Below are 11088 nucleotides of genomic sequence, written 5' to 3'. Positions count from 1 at the left end.
ACAAGGCCAAGGTCATACAGCTACGAATGGCCAGGCTCAGTTCTCTTAGCTCTCCCTTAGGAGCCATTATCCCTCTTGCCTCTGGCCTCTCCTCCTTACGCCCTAGCTCCTGCCTCACCCCTCCTTATTTCCTCAATTGCTGTGCTTCCAGATCCCTGATTTTCCCCCTAAAACGTACCTTCTATTATATCTACTTTTTTACCTGCTGTTTAGTGGGTTGCCCCACAATTGACAGTCACATTTTAAGGAGGGGTATACTGCCCAAAGTTTATGAGCAGATTTTGGAGTACCTCTTTGTGGTGCTTGTTGTCTAAGCTATGTTCTGGACCCTACAATGACATCTCGCACACAAACACCCATATATCTTCCCCCAAAACATACATAAGCCCACACGTGCATATAAACTCACATAGACACATACAAAGATGCATACAACTGCCCCCACAAACATATACATAATCCCCACATGCATAAACCCACATGCACACACATGCACATACACAAAGATGCACACACACAAAGATGCACACAAAAACCTGCCACAAAATGCACCTGAACACATATAAACACACACATAAATCACCCCACAAGTGCATAAATGCTCACACACGCACACAAACGTAAACCCATACACGCAGGCCTACTTGTTGCCTCAGCTCTGCCAGACTATCTTCCTTGCCTCTCTTTGGAGACCGGAGCAACATGAGGCTGAGAGGAAGTGAAACCTGCCCCAACAGGAAGTGAAAAGAGGATGGTGAGCTTTTCTGGTGCTTCTGACACAGCTGTCGGGGGACTCAGCAAACAGTCTGCAGTTTCTGGAGCTGCTCTGAGGTAACTGGGATCCCCTGGGGTGGGGGTCCAGCTCATGAGGTTCCAGTAGGTAGCTGGGAAGCTGGGCACTCGGGCTTTGTTTCCCTGGCAGCAGCCTCCCTGCCCCCTACCTTAGGTGAGTTTGTGACTTTCAGTGCGGAGGCAGTGCATAGCCTTTCTCTACAACAGGCTTTTGAAAATGGTTGTGGGCCCAAGGACATTCACTCAGAGTCACAGATGCACATGGTCCGTTTCCTCGTTCTTACTCTGGGAACAAACTATTTTTATAGAGTTTTCATGCACCCTCTTTTAAAAGTAAAAGAAACTTTTCATGAGGAGAGAGATGAAGTAAGCATAGCAGTAATTATCACAGGGATTATTTCTCCTTATGCTTGAGCAGTCTGGTCCTGGACCAGTGTTAGATAAACTTTTATCTGTCAGACCAGGAGAAGTTGCTAGATGTTGGGGCACACAGCTACTTCTGGTGTCCTTGGAGAGGACAGAGTTGGAGATTTAGGAACTTAGTGGCCTCTGTTATGTGTTAGTAAGGAGAGAGGGGAAGGGGCTGGGGCTGTCGATTGGAAGACACAGCATGAGATGGGTGGGATGGTGACACAAATGTCACTCTCCTCTTGTCCTAGAGGTTTTAGCTGTTGGCAAACACTGTAGCCTCAAGACAGAGTCAAAGACTTCATGAAGTTGAGGGGGTTCCTCAAAAGCCCAACTCTCTGATTCGGGTAGCTACCCTACCATAGCTGTGGTACTAGAGTAAATAGTATCCAGTTCCTTCTTAAAATCCCCTGTTGGTGTCTGATGTACCATTGAATAATTGAATGTTAGCCCTGGAAAGGACCTTGGAGATAATGTATTTCAATGATTAGCAAGCTTTCCATTTTCATCATATCCCTGCATTTCTATTTATTTCATATCTTTCTTTAAATTAACTTGTTTTTAAATTTTTTTATTCAACCTAAACAGTGATATCATGTATCACTAATGACACATGTATCACACTTTGAGGACCACTGATCAAGTATAATTTGCCCTTTTCACAGATGAGAAAACTGAGACCCATAGACACTAAACAGTTTGTCCAAGGTCTCATGGTTAAAGACATCCTAATTTGGGACTGATCCTGAGGTCTTCCAATTTATAGTCTTGATTCTTTCCAGGTTACCATATCCTACTATGAAGTATGAAGAAACAATTCCTTTTTTTAAAAAAATATCTATTTATTTCAGTAATCTTTATACCCAACATGGGGCTCAAACTCATGACCCTGAGATCAGGAGTTTCATGCTCCTCTACCTGAGCCAGCCAGGTGCCCCATATTTCATAAATATAATTCAAATAAATAAGCAGATAAAGTGCTAACAGTGTCTAGAAGGAGGAGACCACTAAAGGTGAGTTTCTTTCCTTCCGCTGTTCAATCCTTACTCACTGTCAACCTGGACTAGCAGCTTTTAGGAAGCTTTTAGAATCTTTGAATGCTAATGTTCTGAAATATCAAGATGATATCTCATGGTGTGACTATTGAGTAATTGTCGTGCTGTGATAGGATCCCAGAGAGTCTCATCAATCCAGAGATGCAGGTCTTACATTCTGGTCTAATTTCTTGTATTACTTATTTACTTTTTTCTCCAATCTATTTTTTTCTTTTTCTTTTTCTTTTTTCTTCTGATATGTCTGTTATTTGGGTGTTGGATTTCCTGAGCCAATAATCATCTCATTTGTTTCTCTCTTATTTCATCTTAATTTCTAAAAGATGGTCTTCAATTCCATCTTATAATATTGCTAGTAAATTTTAAGATATCAGCTCTTGTATTTTTAATTTCTAAAAGCTCTTCTCATTCTGTTTATTTAATTTATTTTATTTGAGAGAGAGAGAGAGTCAGGAAGAGGGGGAGAGGGGCAGAGGGAGAGAGAGAGAGAGACAGAATCTTAATGACACGAGGCTCAATCCAACAACCCTGGGATCATGACCTGAGCTGAAATCAACCAACTGAGCCACCCAGGTGCCCCTATTTTGAAATTTATTCTTATTTATTTATTTATTTATTTATTTATTTTGAGAGGGGGGGGGGGATCAAGTGGGGGGAGGGGCAGAGAGAAAAAGAGAGAGAGAGAGAGGGAGGGAGGGAGGGAGGGAGGGAGGGAGGTTCCCAAGCAGGCTCTGCACTGTCAGCACAAAGCCTGACTTGGGGCTCAAGTTCATGAACCGTCAGATCATGACCTGAACCAAAACCAAGAACTGGTCACTTAACCAACTGAGCCACCCAGGTGTCCCTTTTTCTTTTCTTTTTTTTTTTTTTAAAGAATCTACACCTAGCATGGGGCTCAAACTCATGACTCTGAGACCAAGAGTTGTATGCTCCATCAACTGAGCCAGCCAGGTACCCCTCATGCTGCTTATTTTTTATAATTCCCTGTGGCTGGGGCACCTGGGTGTTTCTGTCTGTTGGGTCCAACTTCGGCTCAGGTCATGATCTCACAGTTCCTGAGTTCAGGCTCTGTATTGGGTTCTCTGCTGTGAGCACAGAGCCCGCCTTCTGATCCTTTGTCTCCCTCTCTCTCTGTCCCTCTCCCTCTGTCTCTGTCCCTCCCCCTTTCAAACACTCTCTCTCAAAATAAATAAATAAACATTAAAATAATAATAATAATTCTTGGTAACTGTTTTATGGACACAATATCTTTTCATATCCTTCTTAGGATATTAAGTATAGTTCTTTTGAATTTTTCTTTTATTTCCTTCTCTTGTCTTCCTTCTCTTGTCTTCCTTCTCTGTACATGTGTGGTTTTGTTTGTTTATTTGTTTGTTTGTTTTGTTTGTTTTTAACTTTCTTTATCATGTTAGAGGCTTTTTTATATGTCTTGTGATCTCTTACTCTCTGGTGATTTTAAAAGTGAAACACTCAGGGTGCCTGAGTGGCTCAGTTGGTGGAAGCAACGACTCTGACTCTTGATTTCAGCTCAGGTCATGATCTCACGGTTCATTCTTTGGCTCTCAAAATAAATAAATAAACATTAAAAAAAAAAGTGAAACACTAAAAATCTGATTGCAATGTCTTCCTCTACGTGTGAGCAGGGCTTGCTGACTGAAAAGGTCCACTTTTTTAAAGAAGGTCTTATGGTGACTTATTATTTGGGAAACCCCTTCATGTCTGTACTTGGAAGTCTTTCCTCTGGGGTCTCAGAGAAGAACCCTTCTGTATGCTGCCTCCTGGTAATCTGAAAACAGTGTGGTAGAAGGAAAATCAGAGTTTGACGTTTAAATCTGCACATTTTTGCTGACCTACTCCCTTCTTTAGTCCTGTCAGGTTTCCATCTGAGCAATTTCCTCTTCCAAGCATCCCAATGCCTGTGGATGGCCCATCTGGGTGGCCAGCCCTGCTCTCCCTGCTTCTGGCCGTGGCGATGCCTTTTTTCTGCTCAGCCATATCCATAGATGAAGCATGGAACCAGCTGTTGATGAGAGAGAAGATGATGCAGCTGGGGGGGCAGCTGGTGCTGACCGAACAGGAGGAGCTAGCCAATGAGAGGCTCATGGCCCTCAAAAAGGCTGAGGTGACACAGGCGATGAGGACCCAGAAGTTTCCTCCCAGCATGCACTTTTTCCGGGCCAAGACTCTCATTGAGAAAAGTGAGGTGTTTAATATCCTGAAGAAGATGCCAAAAGGTAGAGGTTTGGAGATGGTGGTTTGGGGGTGCTGGGAAGGTAGGGAGAACTAAACTTGGAGCTAGTGTTGTTATTGGAGCTGTTATTGTTCTAAATGGAGCAGTGAGGGGTGCCTGGTTGGCTCAGTTGGTAGAGCATGTGACTCTTGTTCTGAGGGTCAGGAGTTCAAGCCCCACATTGGGTGTGGAGCCTACTTAAAAAAATAATAGTAGGGGCGCCTAGGTGGCTCAGTTGATTAAGCGTCTGACTTTGGCTCAGGTCATGATCTCACAGCTCATGAGTTCAAGCCCCACATTGGGCTCTGTGCTGACAGAGCCTGGAGGCTGCTTTGGATTCTGTGTCTCCCTTTCTCTCTGCCCCTCCCCTCTCTGTGTCTTCCTCCCTCCTTCCGCCCCCCCTCCCCACACCCCACCCCCCCCCCCCCCCCCCGCCTCCTGCCCCCTCTTGTGCTCTCTCTCTCAAAAATAAATAGGGGCACCTGGGTGGCTCAGTCGGTTAAGCATCCGACTTCGGCTCAGGTCACGATCTCACGGTCCGTGAGTTCGAGCCCCGCGTCAGGCTCTGGGCTGATGGCTCAGAGCCTGGAGCCTGCTTCCGATTCTGTGTCTCCCTCTCTCTCTGCCCCTCCCCCGTTCATGCTCTGTCTCTCTCTGTCCCAAAAATAAATAAACATTAAAAAAAAATTAAAAAAAAATAAACATTAAAAAAAATTTAATATAAATAAATAAATAAATAAATAAATAAATAAATGGAGCAACAAGAACCCCACTTGTCTACTCTGCACCTTTGTTCTTGCTTCACAGACTAGGAAGGGGGCAGTCTGAGGGGGCTGCTACTTCACCCTGGAAACCCAGAGCCCTGCTTCCAAGGGGACTCTGCCTCAGACAGACAGCAGGGAGTGGGTGCCGGGCATCACTGTCTTTCCTGACAAAGCTGATGTGTCCACCCATAAGCGGGTATCTAGGCCCATAGGAACTACTGCTTTCTTCACAGCTTTTCCCACATCTGCTTCTTCTGCCCCGTCTCAGGCTGAGGTACCAGAGTATGATGTGAATGTTTCTCTTGAATAAACACATTTCTAGTAGTGTATGTCTACAGTATATATACATTTCTATGAGAAGTAAAAAAATTACCATCCTGCACATGTAAATAGCAGTTTGCAGCTTACAAGGACTTTTCTATACCTCTTATTTTATAACATTATTTATAACATTACATTTATAACATAACATTTTGGGTTTTTAAAAATGTTTATTTTTGAGAGAAAGAGAAAGAGAGAGGCAGAGGACAAGCAGGGGAAGGGCAGAGAGAGCGGAAGACACACCTGTCAGCAGAGAGCCCGAAGCGGGGCTCAAACTCAGGAGCCTTGAGATCATGACCTGAGCCGAAGTCTGACGCTGAACCGACTGAGCCACCCAGGATCCCCTATACCTCTTTTATTTTAATGTTAAATATGGAGACTAAAAAAACAAAGAAACAACTGTGCAGTTGGTAAAGTCACATCTCCACGTGATGGAGGACATAAGGTTTAGAGAGGTGACATGCCAAAGCTCACACAGCTGTGACACCTAAGTGGCCCGTGTCAAGGCCAGGTGCTAAGACAGAGCAGGAAGAGCAGAGGGACAGTGTATACTGTGACTTGAGGAGCGCTGTAGTCTAGATTGGTGTCAGGTCTGAAAGCAGCATAGGGCATCAATGGCAAGCCTGCAGGCCAGAAGCTGCCTAGATACTGGCTGGAAGCAGGGAATGCAAAACCAATGCGTGGGCGCTGGGAGCAGGCTGAGAGGACTGACAGTTGTGCAAACAGGACCAGGGTGGGAGCAAGGGCTGAAGCTCATCCCTCCCCCACTTTTTTTTAAGTTTATTTATTTACTTTGAGAGAGAGACACACACACAACTCAAGCTCACGTGTGGGGGAGAGGCAGAAAGAGAGAGAGACAGAGTCCCAAGCAGACTCTGCGCTGACAGAATTGCTGATGCAGGGCTCAATCTCACAAACTAAAATCATGACCTGAGCCAAAATCAGACACTTAAACAACTGAGCCACACAGGTGCCCCTGGGCTGCTTCTCTCTGTCTCTCTCTTGTTTTAAAAAAAAAAAAATTTTTTTAACGTTTTATTTATTTTTGAGACAGGGAGAGACAGAGCATGAACAGGGGAGGGTCAGAGAGAGGGAGACACAGAATCCGAAACAGGATCCAGGCTCTGAGCTGTCAGCACAGAGCCCAACGCGGGGCTCGAACTCACAGACTGTGAGATCATGACCTGAGCCGAAGTCGGCCGCTTAACCGACTGAGCCACCCAGGCGCCCCTGTCTCTCTCTTTTTTTAATGTTTATTTATTTTTGAGAGAGAGAGAGAGCCAGAGTGTGAGTGGGGTAGGGGCAGAGAGAGAGAGAGGGAGACACAGAATCCAAAGCAGGCTCCAGGCTCTGAAGTGTAGCACAGAACCCAACGTGGGGGTCGAACCCACAAACTGTGAGATCATGACTTGAGCCCAAGTCTGACGCTTAACCCACTGAGCCACCCAGGGTCCCCTGGGCTCCCTCTCTTGAATGAGGTCACCATGGCTTCTGACTAGTGAGGGATGCTCCCTTCTTAAACCAGAGCAAAGCAGGCCATCCTGGGGAGATAATGGCAGACATAGGCCTGGGAAGTCTTTGCACTGGAGTGGGAAAGGTATGTTATGTGCAGTTGTGGGGAACTCTGCCAGATAGGCAACCTTGTGATTCTCCTTTCTTGTCCATCTACACTGTCCTCACAGCTCTGAGCCCTGGAATCTGGATTTCACCTCTTTTGCTTCACTTCTACCCCTGCCCTCCTTCCCTTTCCAGGGGCTGCCTTACACGTCCATGACTTCAGCATCCTGAGTATGAACTGGCTGGTGAAAAATGTCACGTACAGGCCCCACTGCCATTTCTGTGTCACCCCAAGCGGGTACTTGAAGTTCAAATTTGCTTATCCAGCGCCCCCCACTCCTAAACCAGCAGAGTGTTCGGAGTGGGTTTTGCTGGAGAAATATCGAAAGGAGCTACAGAATGTCACTGAGTTTGACAACAGGTGAGTGTGGTTCAGAAAGAATGTGTCACATGCTCATCATAGGTAGTGGGTGGTGTACAGGTATGTCTTAGTACAACCCCATTTATGAAAATCTCTCCTTAAAAAAAAATCATGGCACCTGGATGGCTCAGTCAGTTAAGCGTCTAGTTCGACTCTTGATCTCAGCTCAGGTGTTGATCTCAAGGTCATGAGTTCAAGCCTTGCATTGAGCTCTGTGTTGGGCAAGAAGCCTACTTAAAAAAAAAAAAAAAAAATATATATATATATATATATATATATATATCAGGAGGCTTTTTCTTTTAACTTTACAGGATACTTTGCTTCACAAAAGCATTCAAATAGTAAGTTTCTGGTTCATTTAAAATTCAATCTGATCCGCAAAAGGTATTAAAAGTGACACTATTGTTGCATCAAATGAGATTTGTCTAGATGCTTAATTTCCAGCAAGAGGAAAAGTTCCCAGCTCCTGGAATAATGATGGTCCATTGGTGGGTGAAACAGCTTGAAAACATGATGAAGCAACTTCCTAACAAATTTGTAAAGTAATATTATAAGTAATAACTGTTTTTTAATCATAGAACCATCTACCGAGTGCTTTTTTGAGATTATTGCCCTTTATGAGTAAGAAATGTGAAGTTCAGTATGGTTAAGGAAGTTGCCCAAGACCACACAGCTAGTAAATGGCTACTCAGGGATGTAAACCTGAGTCAGAGTTATTTCCATCAACAGAATACTACACAGTACGTAGCTTAAACGATGGGAATTTATTTTCTCACTGGTCTGGAAGCTAGAAGTATAAGATCAAGATATTGGCAAGTTTGGTCTCTCCTGAGGCCTTTGTCCTTGGCTTCCAGACAGCCGCCTTCTCAGTGTGTCCTCACATGGCTTTTCTTCTGTGTGCACACTCCTGGCATCTCTTGTACCGGCCCTATTCTATTTGGGCCCCACTGTAATGACCTCACTTAACCTTAATTACCACCATAAAGGACCTATCTCCATATACAGTCACATTGAGGGTGAGGATTTCAACATATGGATTTTAGGGGGACACAATTCAGTGCATAACACCCCCCCGCAGAGGCTTAGTCTAGGGTGCAATGGGGTCAGACTGGCCAAACATGCACAGGGGAGCAAGAGAGCCTGGTTGGTGGGAGCATCCTACCTAAGCTGTGCCCTGAGGAGCATAAAGCAGGTCTCAGGGATGGGGGCCTCCATCAGAAAGCCTGGGGTGCTTTCCTTGGCCTCTCATCACTGCTCACTGTGATGCATCTGGGTTTGCTTCTGGGTGAGAGAAACGAGGTGGGCAGGACTCCTGCAGATGCCTGAAGGTGGTGGCTTGAAACACACTTCTTCAATTTACCCTCTTTGTGTCTTATGCAGACTTCTTCAGACTTTCACTCTGATGACCGAGAACCCTGAGGTGGCTTATGCAAACCAGGATGCTGTCTGGTCCAAGTTTAATAGTATCTTCTTCACAATCTCTGGCCTTGTCCACTATGCACCAGTGTTCAGAGACTATGTCTTCCAGGCACTGGAGGAGTTCTACCAGGACAATGTACTCTACCTGGAGCTCAGAGCCATGCTGTTCCCGGTGAGCCCACCTCTCCTCTCCTCTGCTCTGGCTTGACTTTCAGATGTTACCTTGTAGGTCTTCACAGGCTCCCAATTCCAGTATTGGGATAGGGACTGGATGCTGCCTTCATCTCAAAGGGAACATGTGTCCTTCCAGGGATGACCATGAGCAAGGAAACCTGAACTGTACTTGGCTGGCTCCCACAAAATTATGACCTTCACCCTCACTGCCCTTTTACCCCATCTTCTCTCATGATTTCCACTTCTCCCCTTCTCCCCTTCTTCCGGATACACAGTGCCTCCCAGTTGCTCAGAGTTTCCTGCCCTTGGGCTCTGAGCAGTGCCTCATGCCTGGACCTTTCTTGCCCTGTCTCCTTTCATATCAAAATTTAGCTTCCCAGAGTCCCTCAGGATCATGCTCTTGGTACTGGGACAGCTATTGGGTCTGGCAATTGGATCATCCTGGTAGCCTGGGGAGAACGGATTGCTGTGTGAGGGTCACCCAGTGAAAGAGGTGGGGATGGAGGCTGGGAGAGTAGGCAGACCACAGGTATGAGAAGACAAGGCCACAGGCACAGTAGCAATGATGAGGAAGAGCTCGTGTGCTGGAGGAGGAATCTAGAGGTTTTACTGACTAACTCTGGTGGTGAGGACTCTACTGCAACTGGCTGGTATTCGTCTTGGGTTGTCTGGTGGTGACATTGATGGTGACATTGGGGATATAAGAGGAGGGGCTGGATGGGAAGGGAGAAATGGTTTTAAACCTGTAGAATGGAGGTGCCTATGAGACATCCCTATGAAGATGTCCAGGAAGTTGCTGAATATATGACTTTGGAACCCAGAGGAGAGAGGGTTCTAGCCTGGAAATATATGTTTGACATTTGTCTGCAGAAAGGTAATCTTTAAAACTGTGAGAGGGATGAGGTTCCCGCAGAAGCTGCGAGATGAGAGGAGGAGTGGGCCTGGAAGGGGGCCCTGCACACAGACATCAGATGGAAAGTTCATGAAGTGGACTCAGAAGGAGCTGTTCTAAAAGCAGGAGACAACTAGGATGGCTTCCACAAGAGGGGAGGCCTCACTCAGGAGAGCAGCCCCAGGCGATCAGATGCTCCCAGACCATTCCTCTGGGATATCTGTTAGAGAGAAGTTCCCTGAGGACTATTTGTGGGAAGGATTTGGGTATTGTGGGAATGGGAAGGATTTCTGAATCCTCACAAACGTTGGAGATGGTTAAAGATTCTAAGACGCTTGGGGAAAGTAACCTTTGTATAGAGCTCTCCCCTATATTGTATCCTAACTAGTCTGCTCATTCACTGAAATATTTATTGAGTGCCTCAACACCTTGGTGACTGACCTTCAAGTTTGTGGCAAGGCCCTCAGGATGGCATTATTTTGGCTTTGTTACCATATTCCATGGTCTTTATAGGTTCAGAAATTGTATTGTTTGTACAGTCAGAAGTGATAGAGCTCCAGAGGACTGACACACATGGACCAAGTTCATAAGAGGCAGATGTATAAACAAGAAAGGCAGAATGCTGTTTTTTGGAGAAAATTCAATCAGACCAGACACTTAGAGCTTCTTGATTGGTAAGTTCTCTCCTTGAAGGCAAATTGTAGCCTTTCCTAAAGCCAAATGATAGCCAGAAATGTGTTGTTGAACCAGAGCCCTCATAAGCCTGGTCACTGAGCTCTGAGAATTTACAGGAGTCCATGACAGTGGACTTAACCTTGAGAAAAATCCAATGAATTCCCGGGGTGGGGGGGAGGGTGGAAAGTGCTCAAATAAATTGACTTTATTGAGGACAGTGTTTTCTTTTTCTTTTTTAATGTTTTTTTGTTTTTTTGTTTTTTTTTTTTTTGAGAGAGAGAGAGAAAGATAGAGAACACACATGAGCAGGGGAGGGGCAGAGAGAGAGAGGGAGACACAGAATCCAAAGCAGGCTCTAGGCTCTGAGCTGTTAGCACAAAGCC

General features: G+C 45.4%; 1 protein-coding gene across 5 annotated transcripts in view; it reads left to right on the top strand.

Moving 5' to 3' along the window:
- The first annotated feature begins 717 nt into the window (after positions 1–717).
- ADA2 (adenosine deaminase 2) overlaps positions 718–11088 on the top strand; it is a 30447-nt gene continuing 20076 nt past the window's right edge. For 4 of the 5 annotated variants that reach the window (XR_008419484.1, XR_008419483.1, XR_008419485.1 and 1 more), the window contains exons 1-4: positions 749–831; positions 4119–4486; positions 7320–7545; positions 8926–9136. Coding sequence is in view for 1 of the 5 variants with exons in the window: in XM_019465039.2 (XP_019320584.1) it covers positions 752–831; positions 4119–4486; positions 7320–7545; positions 8926–9136 (885 nt within the window). In the remaining 4 variants the exon portion in view is untranslated. Of the gene's footprint in view, positions 832–4118; positions 4487–7319; positions 7546–8925; positions 9137–11088 lie in introns of all 5 variants that reach the window. The other variant, XR_008419486.1, reaches the window with a different exon arrangement.

Source organism: Panthera pardus, unplaced genomic scaffold (genome assembly GCF_024362965.1).
Source record: "Panthera pardus isolate Hobbes unplaced genomic scaffold, ASM2436296v1 HiC_scaffold_6, whole genome shotgun sequence".
In the NCBI taxonomy this organism is placed as follows: domain Eukaryota; kingdom Metazoa; phylum Chordata; class Mammalia; order Carnivora; family Felidae; genus Panthera; species Panthera pardus.
The sequence above is the reverse complement of the archived record's forward strand: the minus strand, read 5'-3'. Positions and strand labels throughout refer to the sequence as shown.